Here is a 20,089-nt window from a genome sequence, read left to right on the forward strand (position 1 = left end):
CCAAAATATGCACATTAGTCAACATCTTGAAAACTTCTCTTGGAGGTAGGTCTTCCTGCCTGCTCTGCACGTACCTGCAGGTAAAGGTGAGGTCCTGCAGAGGCACCCTGCAACCCAGGCCTCAAGGCTGGGACCTCTGCCCACTCTGAAGGGGCAGACAGACCCTGTGAAGGGGCAGGACCAGCCACTTCTGGTAAGTTACATTAAATGTGCATAAACAAATACGTCAAACTAACATCACAAATGAACAAACCTGCCTGATTGATGGGTCCCGGGAGGCATCACTTGCTTGGTGCAATTTGAGCAAGCCTGCCTTTGGGTTTAACATTGCTTTTACAGAGAAACGTCTTTCTAGTGGGAAAGGAAAGTAGTAAGTCACTAATACTTTAGCAAGAGTGAGTTTGGCATCTGGAACCAAGGGAACAAGGAGAGAGACCTAGGAGTTGAATGAGCGGTAGAGTGATGACGGGGAAGAGGAGGTGAAGGCAGATGGGTAAGTGTGTCCCCTCCCGCAAGCTCACCGTTCCAAGAGCTTGTTCTGAGTTAAAAGGGCGGTGATGTCCAGTCTTAGCCTCTGTTTTGCCGCAGTGGGTTGGGAGATGTGGATTTCCTCATTTCCGCACAGCAGGGGTGCCTCAAGCTGCTAGACATAAACAACAAATCCCACAGCCTGAGTCAGGTTTGGGCCACAGGACCCCACCAGGATCAGGGAACAGACATATAAGAAACTGAGCTTCCCTGAACAAATCTGTTTTGAATTCCAAAGTTATCAGGAAGCATCTAAGAAAATAAATGCAGCACAAATAACTATTAGCAGAGGACAGCGGCTCTGTTTGTTCGGTGGGATTAGATCGCTACAGAAAACCCTCCTCTTGCAAACAGAACAGCAGACAGCAAGATTCAGAGAAAAGAGGCAGCAAAACAGCCAGAGTGTATAGCTCTGGGTTAGGGAGGTTCCTTGTGTTCCAAAGTATTCTGCAAGAAAGATGCTAAATCCCATGGCAGTCCACCCGTCATCCATCCATCTATATACTCATCATCCACCCATCGTGCGCTTGCCCACCTATCTGTTATCCATCCATCCACCCACCCGCCTGCCCATCCAACTATCCACTCATCCATCCACTCATTCATCCATCCATCCATCCATCCATCCATCCTTCATCCACCCATCATGCACTTACCCACTCATCTGTTATCCACCTATCCACCTGCCTGCCCCTCCAACCATCCACCCACCCATCCATCCACCTATCTACCCATCATCCACCCACCGTGCGCTTGCCCACCCATCTGTTATCCATTCATTCACCTGCGTGCCCATCCTATCATCCAACCATCCATCCATCCAACATGACTTGCTACCCATTACACGTGTCAGACTAAGGACAGTCAGCTACATAAACGCATCTACTCACTGGGTGGCCAGGAAGTAGGTGATTCTTTCCTTTGGTAAAGGAAATAGGTGGCAGACATCCTATGGCGTGGAAAGATGCAGTAGAGCATAGCCACAAAGAGCACAAGCTGTGGCATTAGCTCTGTTTTAATCATGATTCTGCCCCTTTCTAGTCATGTAGGAAAGTTGCCTAACCTCTCACTCAGTGCCTGTTTCCACCTCTGTGAAGTGGGGGGATAACGGCTGTTCCTACCCTACAGGACTGTTGTAAGAATTAGATGAGACCGTGCATGGGATGTGCTTCACCCAGAGCCTCGTACATCTAATGTGCTCAATGCAGAGTAGCTGGTGATATTCAGAGTAGGAATCTGAGTGCAACCACAGTGAATTCTGCAGAGTCTAAAGAGGTAGTGAGAAAGGGGAGTTTCCCAGAAGGGGTGAAAGTGTGTCAGAGGCCAAGACCAGACTCTGGGGACACTTGACAAATGCCCCAGCCACTGGGCATGGAGAGAATATGTCCGTGGTGGGGGGTGGGGTGTTGAAACCTAGGGTTTTCTCACCGTGTTTGTCTTCACGTTCCCAGAGCCCCAGCACCAGCTCAGGTCACTAGTTCTCGGGGCATGAGGAATGTGCCCAGAGGAATAGAGGGGGTAAATCAGATGACCCAGGTGGCAGAAATCTTGTAGGATCCCAAAAAGGGCAAACTGAGAGCCAGAGAGCCTGCAGAGGCTTCGGGAGATGAGGCCCATCTGAGGGGCCCGAGTAGTCCTGGCTCCTCTCTGGCAGCTTCCCCAAGGAAGCAGGGAGAAGGGGCAGAAGTTGGAGGAGGGACAGAGGCCATGCCTAAGGCCAAAGAGTCCTCTGGTCATGATTGTGGCGACTTCTGTAATCCCACCTGCACGTCTGGAGGCAGCACAAATGCTGGTTGAGAATCACATATCTGGGTGACACTGAGCAGCCGATACTGTCTTGGGGGGAGGAGAGATGTGAACACCCTAAAGAAGCCCCACAGGCTTCTTTTGACCAGCTGGTCCCTGGAAAGTGGGAGTCAGGACTGGGTCGGGGGAGGATGCTGTGTTTGGGAGGAAAAGGCTCCCTCTGATCCTGGGACCTGCACTTCACCTTCTCTGGGACTCTTTCTGTGTATCTTGAAGGTTGAGGGTAGGCATCTGGACACCCCCTGCAGAGGGCAGTGAGGCCCACTTCTGGCTGCCTTCACTCAGAGGGACAGGATACATGTGAAGCCTGACAAAGACCAGAGACCCCAGGCAAAGGAGAGGGAGGTCACTGAAGAATTCCGCCTGCTGCTCTGGGAGGGCCCGGTTCACGGGGAAGGTGACCTTATCTCCAGACTTACAGGGTACAAGGGGCAGACACCACTGAGATTTCAGCCAGGTGGCCTCGAAGATGCTGGACAAACTGATTGAGTTCTTCCAGGATGTGCAATGAGCAGGACACCCCAAGAATCCCCCTGTATCCTGTAAGACGCCTCAAACTTGGCTCAAATACCCATTTGGGAGCTGTGGAAAGTATACATCACCCCTGAAGATACCTGCTCACTCTCAGGAGGCTTGTTCATGGTCAGCCTTGGCTCAGAGTTCTGGCTTCCCCTGAATTAGTTATTTCTGACTCCGCTCCCTGCTCTGCAGCTGCTGTCCTGGTTTCACACCTCGGCGCCCCTTGCGAAATGCAGCCCCTCCCCTTGGTTCCCACTAAAAAAGCTGCTCCCATCAACCTGTGTGAATGCCCGTGAAACGGCCTCTTCTGAAGGCAGGAGGAGGTGGCGGGGGTTGGGGAGGGGGGACTCCCGAGCAGAGAGGTCATTTCCGGATTCCAAGTAGACTTCCCTGTTCAGAGGGTTTGTGGGCCTCTCAGGATTGTGGCTCGCTGTGTCCCTTCTCTCTCCAACCCCCTCTGCGACGAGCGAAGACCAAGACACGGATGTCAGCGGTGTGTTAGAAGGCTTTGATGACAGATACTGCATCGTGGGTCAGTAAAAGCAATATTTTGTCTTTTTAATATATGATTTCAACTATTAACCTCAATCACTATTTACAAATTATCCATATCATATGTGTTCTTTTTTTTTTTTTTTTTTTAAGATTGTTGTTGCTGTTAACTTTAATAGCCACAACTTCGGCATATGGAAGTTTCCGGGCTCGGAGGAGAATTGGAGCTGCAGCTGCCGGCCTGCACCACAGCCACAACAGCCAGATATGAGCCACATCTGTGACCTACATCCCAGTTTGCAGCAACGCTGGATCCTTAACCCACAGGGCGAGGCCAGGCATGGAACCCGCATCTTCACGAACACTGTGTTGGGTTCTTAACCCACTGAGCCACGATGGGAACACCCATATGCGTTTTTACATATGTGTGTGTAATTAAAACCACACATTACCTATTATACACAGAGGTGTCTATTTCATTTATATCCTGACACTTTTTTTTTTTTTTTTGTATTCACGGCGACAAAATCTTTTCTTCCGTGCTCCGGGGGAAACGGTGATGCTCTCGGACCTGGAGTTATCTCACCCTTCGGTCCTTCGTGTTGTGTGTCCACTGCTTTGCGCTCACTGGCGTAATAACTACATCCTAACACATACCGTCCAGCCCAGCATACAGCCTGTCCTCAGTCAAAGGCTGTTGAGTTGTTGCTGTCATTTTAGAGATAAGATATAGCGGTTCCAGAGGGGTAGGAGACTTCGCCAAAGCACACAGCTATTAAGGAGCAGAGCTGTCTGGTTCTAGAACAATTTCTTAATGTCCCAGCCAGGGCGCCAGTCACTCTCCCAAGCTCAAGTGCAAGGAATTGTTGCCTCCGACTCCTCTGGGAACAGGGCCTCCTCATGAGGCAGAGGTTCTATGCAGCTTTGGGATGTTAAGCCGCAGAGCCGCAGATGTCTGGGGCTGGGTTTTTCTTGGATGTGGCCACTGCCCAGAGCAATACCACACAAGTACACTCGGCCTTTGGATAATAAGTTATCAGTCAGGAGAGCTGGGAAACAGAATTGGCAACTTTCGATTATTTGGTTTAGAAATTCCTACTTTCTTTTCATGTCAGACCTTATCTCTTGGAGTCTCATATTCTTTTCAACACGTGATAGCAGCGCTACCACGGGGCCAACAATGCACTTGTGCAAAGAGCCCCTCCGGGAAGTCACCTCTCCTCGGAGGGGACGAGCTGGGTGGGAAGTCTGCAGGCAGGTGGCCGTGTACGCGATGCTGGGAAGAGGGCTTTGCCACAACAGGCAGCACAGCGGGGTCGCTAATGCTGCGAGCTGGTGTGTGTTTTGATCACTGACAGTACCTTTAGTTATGGTAAGAGGAATTTTTTTTTTTAAATCACATTTTCTTAAGATGTTGGAGATATAGTCTCCCTTATTGAAATAAATGTGAAATGAATTATATTCCGAACATAATTTTAAGAACACTTAACTTTCCCTAACTAGGGGGTGTGGGACATACAGGCGTGCTCAGCGCGTGTGTCGAAATTGTCCTCCCTTCGGGACACGCTGGCAGAGGCAGAACTGTCTCCGGGTGGAGTCAGGCTGTGGCCACGGGCTGCTTCCTGTCTTGCCTTCCCATCCGTCACTGACCCCAAAGTCCTGGTTGTCATCCCACGTCGCACCCCGTCTCCTCTCCGGCCCCAGCTAGCTCTCAGCGTTGTCCCCCGTGAAACACTGTCCTGGGGAGGCAGCTGGGGGTGGCATGTATCATATCTTCCAAGGATCAGGTCCCAGACTGTCAGGGTGAGCAGAGACCTCCGGGAACCCTCTGGGACATGGCCTTATGGTGCACATGGAGAGAGGCTTGAGGACCCGAAGCCTCCGTCTCCGGTGGGGACAGCAGGGTGGACTCTGACAATGCTGTTCAGGGGTCCCTCGGTCTTTCCCAGAACCCAGGGACACTCTCGCCATCAGAGTCTCCTTGAGATTCAGGCACCACTTGTCTGGCCCCCACTCCTGCCCCCACACCCACCTCTCTGGTGGGCAGTAAAGGGCCCACCTCCACGTCCGGCCCTGCGGGCAGACCTTCGGGACCCAGACTGCTGGGGGGAGGTGGGCAAACACTTCCTCTCGAGAGGATTGCCTGGCTTAGGGCATCATGGCCAAGGATATTTGCCACAAGCACTTTAAGGGACAGCCTTTAAGTTGGGACAAATTACCGCTTTAGAGGGACCGAGACCCCAATTCCACGCGACTCATGGAATTTGGTGGCATCTATGTCATCGCTTCTCCCCTGACTTACACTCACCAGTAATTCACCACCTCACCCTGCAAAGGGGTCTCATTGTGCCAGAGACAGTCCTGATCTGTGACGGGCCCTCGGGATGGGGCCCCGCTTGCCGCCCGGCCCTTTCTGTGCTCCAGCCATCCTGTCTTCTTCCTGGGGGAGGCTTTTTCTCACCCTCCTTTTCAGTCAGGACCCCATCCCAGGACAGTTGCACTGTCTTAGCAACTCTGCAATGTGCAGAATGTATACGACTGTAGTTAAGCGAGTCATTGGTTAACTAGCTGGTTATTTACTGCGCATTTCTGCCCGCCAGCTCCCAGAGGGCAGGGTCGTCTCTGTTTTAGCCCCCAAGACCCTAGGACTGTGCTTGTTTATATAATGGCTCTAAAAGATCTTTTTGAATGAATGATGCGTCAGAATGTCTGGGCTGCACATGGAGGTGGGTTTGGCCGAGCCGATTAGCTCTGGGAGCCAGAGGGACACGGTCTGGGTGGGTGGGGAGGGCAGCCAGAGGCTTAGGGGAGGGAGGCCCAGCCTTGGAGCATCTGGCAGAAAGGCCTGCCCTGCCCTGCTGGCCTGGCCGCTCCAGTGTGGAGCAGACAGACAGCGCCTAGGGATGGGCTTCCGGTTCCTTGTTTTCCCAGGCAAGACGGGATTGGAAGGAAAAACACCGTTCCTGAATTATTTGAAGTTCCGGGAAATCCTCGGGACAAGCTGGAGTGACCAAACTCCTTGGCCCTGCCAAACCCAGAGGGCCCAGGTCTTCCGTGGGCACCGGGTGTTTGTGGTTCCCCTTGCAATCTGTGGGCTCCGGTGTTAGAAAGACTCGGTTCAAATCTCCATGTTTCCACCTGCTCGCGGTGTGAACTCAGACAAGTGACTTTAACCTCTCCTCCAGCGTCGGCATCCTTCTTCTGTCAGAGCGAGCCTGATTCCCGGTTCCTGTAGGAACTAACGTCATAATGACAGAGGAGACACTATAAGCAAAGAATAGCTACCATTCTGGGGGTTCGATCACTGTCAGCCCCCGGAGGGATGTGGGCTTTGATCCCTGCGGATTTTGACCCTTCTTTTCCTAGGGGTTAAATAGTAACCCATAGTGAGGCAGGTGTTTATAGAGCCGTTGGGAAGTTTGTTTCTCAAATAATGAAACAAATCGTTTTTCTTTTAACAGCTCATTGGCCCCATGAAGTCGGGGGCGCTGATTGAGAAGCGTTATGATGAGGTCACTGCCAGCCGTGAATGCGCTCTCTGCGTGCCAGGAACGACCGCATCCTGTTCCACGTCCTGGAACTGCTGGGCTCAGGTGTGCAGCCCCGTGGCCAGGTAATCTGAGCAAGAATACACAGCGAGGCCCACATTCCTGAGCCATGAGCTGGGCTTTTTGTTTGTTCACTCCTTATAAGGAGCAGGCTCCCCTCATCAAGCAGAAAGGTCACTGGCATTTCTTTCTTCCTCTTCAAGTGGCTAGAAAATCAGCTTCTTTCCTCGGAGGGGTGGGGTGGTGATTAAACAGGGTAACTATGACAGCCTCAGGATATGTAAGCGTGGCCTGGCGACAGACCCCTGGACCCTTTTTTCTCCCCCCGCAGTGGTATGAGATTTTGGCCTGATCCTAGGGACTCAAAAAGCCAGCCTTTCCTTCCCCTAAAGGCAAGTCAGCCTAAAGAGCCTATGGGGAGGGGGGCGTTCCCACCATGGCTCAGCAGTAATGAACCCAAGTATCCATGAGGACATGGGTTCGATCCCTGGCCTTGCTCAGTGGGTTAAGGATCCCACGTTGCTGTGTCTGCGGTGTAGGTTGTAGATGTGGCTGGGATCCCACGTTGCTGTGGCTGTGGTGTAGGCGGGCAGCTGCAGCTCAGATTCATCCCCTAGCCTGGGAACCTCCATAGGCCACAGGAACAGCTCTAAAAGACAAAAACAAAAAAACAAACTTGTTTTGCAGCCGGGGGCCCAGGCACAACAGTTGGCCTGCAGAAGGAGCTGGAACGTGCTGTTACCCTCCCACAGTCCCTGGTCCCTCCCCCCTCTCCCTCACAGCAGCCCTGGAGCATTGATGCAGGAGCAGGTGGCTGCTGGCAGGAGCAGGGGACCCAGAAGCTGCTAAGTGAGGCTCTCCTCCTCTCAGGAGGATCAGCTCTTCACACGTCACAGCAGCAGGGACGTGAGGCGGCCACCCTGGGATCAAAGCCCACCTCCCCTGTCCTGGGGACCCCTCCCTGTCCTGGGGACTCCCACCGCACCCCCTCGAACGCCAGTGGCCAACCCGACACTTGCTTCCCCTGGTCTTTTATGTGGACTATGGTGCTTTGCTGGTCACGCTGGTCTCACCTCCCCGCCAAGACCGCAAGTTCCTCAGAGGCAGGGGGGCAGCTTACACTTGTCTGAGACCCTACACTAGTGCTGGGGGTTAAACAGGTGCTCGCTGAGAGCCGGGCGCTGGCTCAGTGCAAAGCGGATTCGGCTCCGTGCTCCATAAAGCCTGGTCCCCTCTCCAGGCTGTGCTGAGAATGAGCCTGGGGTTCAGAGTTGGTCACCTGAAGGCACCCGGGCCTCCGCCACCTGACGCATCTCCTGGCTGTCCCTGCCAGCTGACCGGTCCCCGCGCAGCCCCCTCCCTTCCTCTTACAGGTGTCCATCGTTAAAATCCACTTTCCAGAGGCGCTCCCGTCCCGTGCAAGTGAGCCCCACTGCGTGCCCAGACCTGTGCTGGGACATCAGTGCAAAGGAAGCAGAACTACCGCCTGCCCGAGAGCCTTCTGTGTAGCTCGGGGGTGAAAGCACCCTGGCCGGTACCTCCGTGCCCCCCACCACAGCCTTCCTCCCACCCCTCAGGACGTCGGTGAGGCTTTTCCCATCTATTCCATTTCCTTCCCACAGCCGGGAACATGGACAACTTCTTAACGTCCTCTCTGCGCTTCCCTGACATCCTTCACGGACCTCCTGGTCTTTTTTTGAAAAGTTTCACTGTTAATCATCACAGAAGCAAATAAGAATACCAGGCATGGGGAAGTTACAAAGGCCCCCAAATCTTTACCTTTTTTTTTTTTTTTTTTTTCTCTCTCTCTTTTTCAGGGCTGCACTTGCAGCATATGGAAGTTTCCAGGTGAGGAGATGAATCAGAGCTACAGCTGCTGGCCTACACCACAGCCACAGCAACGACAGATCCGAGCTGTCTGCGACCTACATCACAGCTCACGGCAACCCTGGATCCTTAACCCACGGAGCAGGACCAGGGATTGAACCTACGTCCTCTTGGATACTAGTCAGGTTCATTACTGCTGAGCCACAAGGGGAACTCCCCAAATCTTTCACTTGAGCCACTGCTTATGGAAAGTAAATTTGGTGCAATTTTCCTGGGCACTGTTGCCTTTAAAAGTTTGTGTACCACCATATGTAAAAATAAACTCAAAATGGATTAAAGACTTAAATGCAAGACCTAAAACCATAAAACGCCTAGAAGAGAACAGAGGCAGTAAGCTCTTTGACGTCAGTCTCAGCAATATTTTTTTGGATATGTCTCCCCAGTCAAGGGAAATAAAAAGCAAATATGAACAAACGGGACTGCATCAAACTCAAAAACGTTTGCACAGTGAAGGAAACTATTAACAAAACAAAAAGGCAGCCCACTGAATGGGAGAAGGTATTTGCAAATGACACATCTGAAATGGGGTTGATGTTCTAAATATACAAAGAACTCAAGCAGCTCAAAATCAAAAAACTAAGCAACCCGATTTTAAAAATGGGCAGTGGACCTGAATAGACATTTTTCCAAAGAAGACTACAGACGGCCAGCAGACACAGGAAAGATGCTCAATATCACTAATCATCAGGGAAATCCAAACTCGAATCAAATATCCCCTCACACCTGTCGAATGTCCATCACCAAAAAAAACAAGTGGTAGGAGTTCCTGTCGTGGCGCAGAGGAAACGAATCCGACTAGGAACCATGAAGTTGCGGGTTCGATCCCTGGCCTCACTCAGTGGGTCAAGGATCCGATGTTGCCGTGAGCTGTGGTGTAGGTCGCAGACGCAGCTTGCATCTGGTGTTGCTGTGGCGTAGGCTGGCAGCTACAGCTCCAATTCGACCCATAGCCTGGGAACCTCCATGTGCGGCGGGTGCGGCCCTAAAAAGACAAAAGACAAACAAACAAACAAAAAAGCAAGCCATAACAAGCTGTTGGAAAGGCTGCTGAAAAAAGGGAACTCGTATGCACTTTTAGTGGGATGTAAGTTGGTGCAGTCTGATGGAAATATTAAAGAGCCTCCTCAAAAATAACTCCCCACTTCCTTCCTCCTTCAGGCTGAGCCACCTGGTCCAGAGGGTCCCCTCCTCCCTGAAAGCCCCCCACTAACAGGAGGCCCGGTGCTGCTTTTAGGGCAAATGATATCACTGTGGACGTGCCACGCCCCTCGCGATAGGGCCAAGCCCCCCCTCATCACCGTCTGCTGTGCCCCCGCCTCCCGGTCCATCCTCCCCGGCCCTTCCCCAATCCCGTCATGGCAGGTGCCTTGGCCTTGCAAGCTGTGAACTGACGAACTGCTGGGAGACTCTCTCCCCCACCAGACGAGCAGGGGAGGGGGCAGGGCAGCTCGGAGGGCCCCCAGTGCCCCCTCCTGCAGCTGGGACTCTTGGTTGTTTAAGAAGAAAGTGCAAATGAGCCTCAGGGGCGCTGCTAGTACTGCCATCAGAGGAGCTGGACTTGCAGGCAGCACACCTGGCCTGTCCGAGGCCGCTGGGAGGTCCCTCAGAGCCAGGGTACAGGAAAGAGCTCTGTCACCTGTTAGGCACTAAGTAAGTGCCAGGCGTTAGAGCCCAGAAAGGAGCAGGGGCCAAGGAGCACGTCTAGACGTCTAGACATTCTGAGCCAGGAGTTCTTGTCGGCTCTCCTTGCTGCTGAATCCCCAGCACCGGGAGCACAGCTGGCTGGACACACAGCCGGCCCTCCGTAAACATTTTTTAATGAAAGAACAAATGAATATGCACTGTCGGCAGGTCTTTGGCAGTTTCTCCATGCTCTCTTTTCATCCATAGCATTTCAGACTCATCTCCCAAGACAGCAGGTGCTGTGTGACGGGGAAGAGGCAATGGCTTGTTTCTTCCTGTGTGAATTTGGGCCCGTTCTTCATCACTCTGGGCCTCAGTTTCCACATCTAGCAAGTGGGAATAATAGTGTGATCCAGGAGTTCCCATTGTGGCTCAGCGGACACAAAACCGACTAGTATCCCTGACCTCGCACAGTGGGTTAAGGATCCAGCGTTGCCGTGGGAGCTGTGGTGTAGGTCACAGATGCCGCTCGGATCTGGAGTGGCTATGGCTGTGGTGTAAGCCAGTGGCTACAGCTCTGATTCAGCCCCTAGCCTTGGGACCTCCCTATGCTGCAGGCGCAGCCCTAAAAAGCAAAAATGATAATAATAATGTGATCCAGAATCTTCATCTCAGGAATAGTGTGAACGGCAAATGCGAATTACCTAGGTTTTACAGCTCTCTGTGTATGTGGTGCTTTTTAACTGGACCGTGTTGGGCTACAGCCACCCGACGGTGACCCTTAAAGGACCCCGCAGACCCTCATCTGCGTTCCAATGGCAAGTCAGTCTTCAAGATGAAAAACATCTTTTATTTATTAGTCGATTGTGTGGATGGAAATTTGGTTAGAAATTGAATTCCTGATCTGCGTCCAGTCTTTCCTAATGATCCATATAAGGAAAGGGAAGTACTCCCTCACAGGATCAGTTTACAAATCTTAAGAAACCAATAACTCCACGGTTCATCTAACAAACAAGCCTGTTCCTGACTCAGCCTGCTCAGGTCAGCCTGCTCTTTGGGACTACAGGGAGCTCCCTAAACAGATACAAGAATTCTGATTTCATCACCAAAATGTCTTTTCTGAAAGGCAGTGCTGAGCCCCAACACGCAGGCTGGCTTGGACACAATCCTTAGGGGTCAAGGCTGCTTGCAGAGATTGCCTCCCTAGAATGCATATGAGATTTTCCCAATGACCCCCCTACCCCTGCTTGCTGGCCAGGCCTGATGTTTCTTTGACGAACACAAGGTTTTTCACTGATGGATGAAGAGACAGCCTAGATGAGTACACGTACCTCAAGACACAGTTTACACTCCTCCCAGGCTGTCCGCTATCAGCATCTGGAAGAGAGCAGAGGACCCAGAAAGGGAAACTCGGGGACAAGGACAAGGCTGACCTTCTTTAGAACTTGGTCAAGCATCAGTGCCGAACCCCAGGAACCGAAGCACATTTTGGCCGCATCCTCCCCTCCACACAGAGCGCCTTCTGTCATCATCTGCTTCTTTGCCTTCCATCATGAGCCCAAAGAGACTCAAAGAACATCTGCAAGGAAATACATGCCCTGATTTTCCCTTTGCCGTGAAGCCGTGGACACCAGGTTCTCAGTATGCTGGGCTGGGTGGAGCCACCAACTATGTAGGTACATTGAACTTTGAGCCAACCCCCTGTCCTCTCCTGGCCTCAGGTTCCTCATCGGTAAAATGAGGAAGTTTCTGAGTTCTTTTCTAGTTCTTTTTTTTGGCAATCATTCAGTGGAGGCAAGACTATACAATGGAGAAAAGATAGCCTGTTCAATAAGTGGTGCTGGGAAAACTGGACAGTCACATGTAAAAGGATGAAATTAGAACACTCCCTAACACCATCCACAAAAGTAAACTCAAAATGGTGGATTAAAGACCTAGATATAAGACCAGATACTATAAAACACTTAGAGGAAAACAGGCCAAACACTCTCCGACATAAATGACAGCAACATCTGCTCGGATCCACCTCTTAGAGTAATGACAGTAAAAACAAAAATCAACAAATCGGACTTAATTAAACTTAAAAGTTTCTGCACAGCAAAGGAAACCCTAAACAAAACAAAAAGACAACCCACAGAATGGGAGAGAAGCTTTGCAAATGAATCGACTGACAAGGGATTAATCTCTAAAATTTATAAACACCTCCTACCGTTAATACCAAAAAAACAAACAACCCATCAAAAAATGGGCAGAAGATCTAAACAGACAATTCTCCAAAGAAGACATACGGATGGCCAAAAAACACATGAAAAGATATTCAACATCACTCATTATTAGAGAAATGCAAATCAAAACCACTATGAGGTACCATCTTATACCAGCCAGAATGGCCATCATCAGAAAGTCTACAAACAATAAGTGCTGGAGAGGGTGTGGAGAAAAAGGAACCCTATTATGCTGTTGGCAGGAATGTAAATTGGTGCAACCACTGTGGAAAACAGTATGGAGATTCCTCAGAAAACTAAAAGTAGAATTACCATTTGATCCAGCAATCCCACTCCTGGGCATCTATCCAGAGAAAATCATGACTCGAAAAGACACATGTATTCTAATGTTCATTGCAGCACTATTTGCAATAGCCAAGACATGGAAACAACCTAAATGTCCGTTGACAGAGGCGTGGATCAAGAAGAAGTAGTATGTATACACAATGGAACATTACTCAGCCATTAAAAGGAATGAAATAATGGCATTTTTAGCAACATGGATGGACATAGAATTTATCATGCCAATGAAGTCAGACAGTGAGACACCAACATCAAATGCTATCACTCCCATGTGGAATCTAAAAAAAGGACAGAATGAACTTCTTTGCAGAAGAGATACTGACTCACAGACTTTGCAAAACTTATGGTTTCCAAATGAGACAGGTTGAGGGGTGGGGGAGGCACTGAGGGTTTGGGATGGAAATGCTGTAAAATTGGGTTGTGATGGTTGTAGTCCAGCTATAAATGTAATAAAATCCATTAAGTAATAAAAAAAATCACTCAGTGAATTTTATTACATTTATGGTTGTACAACGATCATCACAACCCAATTTTATAGCATTTCCATCCCACCCACCCCCCCCCAGCCTATCCCCCCTTCCCCCAACCTGTCTCATTCGGAAAGTTTTTCAGTCTGTGAGTCAGTATCTGTTCTGCAAAGCATTGTGTCCTTCTTTTAGATTCCGCATGTAAGTGAGAGCACACGATGTTGGTGTCTCACTGACTGAATTCTCTTAGCATGATAATTTCTGGGTCTACCCATGTTGTTGCGAATGCCGTTGTTTCTAAAAGACTGCTAAACTCCCCACGTCACCTGGCCCTGTTCAGATTCACCAGAACATCGGGGAGTCGCTATCCTCTGTCTCCAGGGAAGAGTCTGGGCACACCTGAGACGGTCCTCTGAGGCTCTTCCTGCCTACACCTGACCACTCCTGAGTCCTAGAAAGCGTCAGAGCTGAGTTCTCAGGCTTTGCTACTTCCTGGCTGTGGGTGACCTTAGAAAACCTTTGCACTTCTGCTGCTTTATGGCTAAAAGAAAGTGAAAGCTCCAGCCTGGCCAAGGCAGAGGGAGGTTAGAGTCAATGTATTTCTCTTTTTCAGAATAATGCCTGCCCCATCACAAGAGAGTTGGCTCCCATCCTTCCTCTTGCTGACGGAGTCGTTTGGGGCTGGATGTGCTCAGAGGAGGTAAGCTCACGAACTGCTCCACAAATGTATCGGCTAGACTGTGGGCTAAGCTGCTGTAACAAAGAGACCCCAAAACGCCGTGGCCCAAATGTGTAAAACTTAATTCCTCTCTCATTAACAGAGGTCATAAGGTAAAGATAGGAGGTGGGCGAGCAGCCCTGCTGTATGAAACCTCAACTTTCCACATCCTGCTCCTCTTCAAGGCCAGCTCTGGGCCCAGCACCCTCGGGGACCCTGGGCCCCTCTGGTCCACAGGGTGAGCTCCCTTCAGAGGACACAGCACACACGGCCATGCAGGGCTGGGTGACCTGGCAGGTGAGAAAGCTCTGCCTCCTCCACCCGAGTGGGGGCTCCTGGAGGTTAAGGGTCATGTCTTCTTGGCTTTTATCCCCATGATGTCAGCACAGGGGAGGCTCCCCGGGAGAGTTTTTCCCCCAGCATGCCTGGGAACTGCCATCAGCCACCATCGTGAAAGCTGAGGTGTTTGCTTGTCATCACTTACATATTTTCAGCTTAAATACCATACGGTTTCTTTGTATCTTCCAATGAATGAAAGGAAAAAAATGTATATGGGGGGGGTGTGAAAATTAACTCATAAAAATCCTTGACTTACCAAAAAAATTCAAGAAATGTGCTTCATACACACAGATGTGGCAATTGGGATTCTCCTTTCATGTGCAGGACCCCAGGATGGAAGGGCTGCCAGGCGTACCGAGGGAAGTATTTCTCATCTCTGTAAAGTTGATAGAATCTAATTTCTTAGTGGAGAAACTTGCTGCGGTTGTTAGTTTGTGGTAACTGCCCCTGTTTAACTGGTTTATGGCTAATCCCAATCCCAAAGAGCAGTATAATTCAGTTATCTACGATGGTGTGGAAGGCACAATTTGTGCATTAAAGGGCAAAAGCACACTGTTCAGGTGGGCTGGCCCTTGGGAGCCCTCCTGAGATATTTCACAGCGGGTATGAGTAGGTGGGGGAGGACATATTTTGTTTCACCTGCTTAAAATGTTTTCAGACCAATAACCTTGTGGCCATTCTCTGTGTTAGATCCAATTTCAAGCTCTTTCTTCTGGAGCATCTTGGTCCTGTCCACTGCTGCTCCTTTAGTCTACTTCTGCAGTGAGTGGGGTATTGTGTGTCCTTTCCTGGCACTGGAACATTTATAAATGTAGCAAGCCTTCCTCTGCTTTGGCTGCTGACTAAATCCTATGACTCTACACCTAACCAACCTCATAAATAGGGAGGCCTCGTACCGTTGTGCAGGTTGCACACTGCACAACTCCAAGGAATGCCATTTACATGGACCACAATGGAACCTCCAGAGCTGTATTAGAACGACCTGCACAATACTCCAGTAAAGCCCCATCTCATAAATTTCTCTACATGCCAAGGGCTCTCTTCTAAATACCACCCTGACAAAACAGACAAAATTCCTACCCCCAGGAAGCTTACATTCTAGTGGGGGGAAATACATAATAAACAAATTACAGATGCCTATGTGTAATATTATGTCACACATATAATATTACATATGTACATACAGCACTACATATGTGCATATGTAATATTACATGTATATGTAATTATGTATAATATATTAATGGTGATAAAGAAGTAGAAAATAAATCAGGGAAGGGGAAGAGAGTGGCGGAGGTGAATTTTAGAGAGCAGAGATCTGGGAAGGACTTTCTGAGAAGATGCCATTTGTGCGAAGCCTGAAGAGTGAGGAATGTGCTGTGTTCCCAGGGGGAAGGACACTCCACACAGAAGGAACAGCACGTGCAAAGGCCCTGAGGCAGGAGTGTGACCAGTGCTGAAGAAGCGGCAGGGAGGCTGGTGTGGCTACAATGGGGGCAGAGGGATAGTGACGTGGTCAGATGGATCCCGAAGCAGGGCCACTTCAGGCTTTGGAGGCTGTGATGTACTTGGAGCTTACTCTGCATCAGATGAGAAGCCGTCCAAGGGTTTTGAGTAGGGGAGTGGCAAAATTTCAAAAAAATCACCCTGACCAACAAGTTGAGATCAGACAACGGATACAGAGGAGGAAGCAGGAGACTAATTAGGAGCAACTGGGGGGATTCCGAGGTGACGGTGCCCTGAGCCAGCTTGGTGGTGGGAGCCAGCTTGGTGGTGGGGTCAAGGTTAGGGAGGTGGGCAGGGGCAGGGCAGTCCAGGTTGAGTCTTGCCTCCACGTTGCAGGAACATTGGGTTTGATTTCCCAGCAGGGGGGCTGAGATTTATCCTGACTGCCAAGTGCAGCAGGGCTACTGGCATGAGGGGTGTCCCGGGCATGGGGAACAAGATGCTGGGAGGCTGGACCAGGACAGAAATGGTGCAAGTGGGAGATTTGCTCGGTTGTGCTCTGAAGGCCTTGCTGACAGACTGAAGGAAGCAAGAGGAAAGTCAAGGCGGACTCCTGGGTTGTGGCTTGAGCAACGGAATGGATGTTGGTTCTGGTCATGAGAAGCGGAAAACTGGAAGAGAACCAGCCAGGTTTGGGGGAGAAACAAGGGGTTCCACTACGACCATGACATAAGACGATGTTAAATGGGAGATGCCTATTAGTCACTTGGCGCTTCTGTGTGTAATCTACAAAGGAAGTCACACATTCATTCAATTACTATTTGTCGAATGAGTAAGTGGGTGCCAGCCCTTCTGGATGAGGGAGGCCAGACTGGGAGTCAAAGATGGCAATTCAGAGTGATGATGCTAACACGACCCCAGGGGAAGCTGTCCCACCCCTGTTACTGTCACCGGTCGTTTCAGCCATTGGCAGAGGAGCTGGGCTGGGAACGAAGATCTCTCTGCTGTAGGCAAAGGGTCTGCGTGGAGGAGAGACGGCAGGACCCATGTGCCCAGGCCGGGATTGAACCCAAGTCCTCGTGAGTACCAGTCCATGTGGATTTGTTTCCGCTGCACCACAGCAGGAACTCCTATCTGTCTTTTTAATTTTAGCCATCCCAGTGTATGTGAAGTGGTATCTCATGGCAGTTTTGATTTGTGTTGTCTTAGTGACTAATGAGGTTTTGCTTCTGTCAGTTTCAGCCTCTGAAGGATGTGGGGTCCCCAGACCAGGACATGATGGTAATTAGAATAGTGCTGTCGACGCCTTCCCTTCAAGCCTAAAGAGGTGCAGGTTTTATCAGAGTAGGAGCCAACAGGTAGGCTCTTTCCGCAACACGTGTGGTTTTTGCCTGAGAGCCTGGCAGTGGAAGTGAACACCTCCCCCCAAAAACAGTTTAAAAATTATTTTCACACACTAAACAAGTAGCTGAAGAAAAAATAAACTAATGTGGATAAAAGAGAAACTCTACCGGAAGAGATTTTATTATTTAAATACTTTCTAGGATGATATTTATTTGCAGGGAAACCCACTCCCCCAACTCACCTCCTGCGCTGGGCGAATGGCACCACTGCCGTGGACAAAGACTGCCTATCACCTGCCATTTCAGAAAACAAAACATGCCATGGCCATCGAGCCATCAGCCACAGCAGCCGACCCAGACGGGACACCCTGAGGGGAATTTAGGATGGAGAAAAGCAGGACACTGGCCCTAAATATTAGGATGCATATCGAAGGCTTAGTTTCAAGGAGCCCAGACTCTTGCATCGCCCCAAGCATAGAAAAGCACTAAAATCATTAACGTCAGACGTCTGATTTCTTTTAATTAGTGATAATCTTTTGAGGTTTGACAACATTTTTTCATTTTGTTTTGTTTTTCAGCAAAAGCTCATATAAGCCTTAGCTTGTTGCAAGAGTCCCTTCGATGTTTCCATGAGGCTGTATCCCAGGCTCTAGTCCTCAGAGATTCCCCAGATAAAACACAGTTCTCAACTCTGAGGTTGGGCATTTTTTCTTTTCCGTCGACACCCAGGACATCCACTGGTCCTGTACTATCCGAGAGAAACAGGCACTTTCTTAGATCTGGGAGTTAAACTTCCTTCAGAGACATCTCATGGCAACTACCTCACGCACGGACTGTTTCCTGCCTGCTGGGGGTTTTATTGGGAGCCCTCTGTTGCACAATCACAAGAATTTCAGTGTTCCCAGCCTGCAGTTCTGGGATTAGAGGGTGCAGTTCTGGGATTAGAGGGCTAAGTTCCTGGGGCCCTGGAAGGAAAATCTAGCACTAGGATTCTCTAAAGCCTAAACTTGATGGGAAATGGGTTTGATGTTCACTTAGTGTGCAAACCAGGAATTCCCTAAAAATGACATTGCGAGTCTAGTGGGAATCCTACCAACATGTTCGGGGAGGTTCCAGAACTTTCATCATTGTTTGGGAAATGGGATTCCAATCTTGAATGCCTCCTTCCCAGGGTCATTCTTTCATCCTGTATCATGATGCCTGACTCTGCTTTTTAGAGCTTATAGCAGGAGACATCTCCCACCACGGCAGATTTTTAAAAAAGAAGTTTGCAGTTGTTTACACATACCCTGTTCTCTGGGGAACTTGGGTCAGGATCCGATTGTAGACCAGTTTTGTGCTCTGGGAGCAGCCAGCTGGAGAGACAGTTAAAGAAGAGAGAGGAGAAGCAGCAGCTAAAGGCAGGCTTTGTACATTTTGTAAACAGTCTGGCCTCTATCACCTACAGCCCATGTGGTCTGGGGCAAATGACTTTCTAAGAACCTCCATTTCCTCCTCTGAAAAACCAAGGTAAGGCTGCTTACTCACCACAAAAGGCTGATATGAGGCATATATAAACCACCAAGAGAGCACTTGTGCTCAGCGATACCGAAGAGGCTATGGTTGTTTTTGCTCTTCCCTCCAGCAGCGAGTGGAATGCGCCTCTCCTTGTCTCATCTGCCTCCTCCCAGACCCCCCACCCCAAACCCAGGGGAGAACTCCGGGCATCCAGAAGGTGTTCCAGAACACTGTTCTTAGGTGAAACAAATTCAGGTTTCCAGTTGAATAAAAGAGACAATAGATGAGTGGATTTGGTCATGAAACAGATATGTACAGAGACCCTGTTAATGTTCCAGACTGTTCTAGGCACAGAAGAAACAGCTGTGAATGAAACAGACAAGAATCCATGCCCTCATGGAGCTTCTCTGCTAGAAAGGAGAGAGAGACTCTAAATAAAGAAATCGCGGAAATGGACGGTAACTGGAGGAAGGGCTATGCCAAAAATAAATCGAGGAAGGAGAAGGCCAGTGGAAGGGGACAGGGAGGCCAGAGATGAGTCAGGGAGGTCGTCTTCTTTTTTAAAGATTCTTAACATTTATTGAAGCGTAACGTACACACAGAAAAGTATGCGTGTCAGAGTTCCCGTCGTGGCTCAGCGGTTAACAAATCCGACTAGGAACCATGAGGTTGTGGGTTCGATCCCTGGCCTTGCTCAGTGGGTTGATGATCCGGCATTGCCGTGAGCTCTGGTGTAGGTTGCAGACGCGGCTCGGATCCTGCCTTGCTGTGGCTATGGTGTAGGCCAGTGGCTACAACTCCGACTCGACCCCTAGCCTGGGAATCTCCATATGCCTCTGGTGCGGCCCTAGAAAAAGGCAAAAAGACGAAAAAAGAGAAAAGAAAAGAAAAGCATGCATGTCAAGAGTGTACCGTTCCATGGTGTCCTGCAAAGTGAAAGCATCCGTGTAGCCAATGCATACAACGTAATCAGAACCTCAGAAAGCTCCCGGGAGATCCTCCGCAGCCCCTAACCCCTTTCTTCTTGCCTAAAGGTCCCTACTTTTCTGATCTCTAAGAAAAGAGAGGCGCTTGGCCTGTCTTCAAAATTTACATAGTGGCATCAGCAGCGGGACGCCACTTTAGCATTCCAAAGGCTGGATTCCTTAGGGGTGAGTTCGTCTTCCTGGGCTCATTTCTAAAGAGCCAGCTCTTTCAAGCCAGCTCATCTTCCAGCTCAGCGTCCCTCTGGCCCCAGGCGCCCAGCAGACAGGCTCAGGGTCAAAAGCCAGGCGGCAGTTGTGAGGACGAGCGCTGATGAGGCCGGCAG

At 50.0% G+C, this 20,089-nt stretch overlaps 1 protein-coding gene across 37 annotated transcripts in view; it reads left to right on the forward strand.

Annotated features, from left to right (window-relative positions):
• The window catches only part of LOC146404246 (uncharacterized), a 205,060-nt gene that overhangs the window by 124,719 nt on the left and 60,252 nt on the right, over positions 1 to 20,089 (forward strand). For 21 of the 37 annotated variants that reach the window (XM_085023935.1, XM_085023943.1, XM_085023944.1 and 18 more), the window contains 2 exons: positions 6,807 to 6,958; positions 14,051 to 14,137. In XM_085023935.1, coding sequence (XP_084880061.1) covers positions 6,807 to 6,958; positions 14,051 to 14,137 — 239 coding nt within the window. Of the gene's footprint in view, positions 1 to 6,806; positions 8,810 to 9,647; positions 12,634 to 14,050; positions 14,138 to 14,258; positions 17,979 to 20,089 lie in introns of those variants that run through there. The other 16 variants (XM_085023940.1, XM_085023941.1, XM_085023938.1 and 13 more) reach the window with 10 other exon arrangements.

This window comes from Sus scrofa, chromosome 4 (genome assembly GCF_054392235.1).
Source record: "Sus scrofa isolate SSC_HxYL_T2T_F1_AM1 chromosome 4, Sscrofa_HxYL_maternal_Yorkshire_Landrace_v2.0, whole genome shotgun sequence".
NCBI classification, from domain to species: Eukaryota; Metazoa; Chordata; class Mammalia; order Artiodactyla; family Suidae; genus Sus; species Sus scrofa.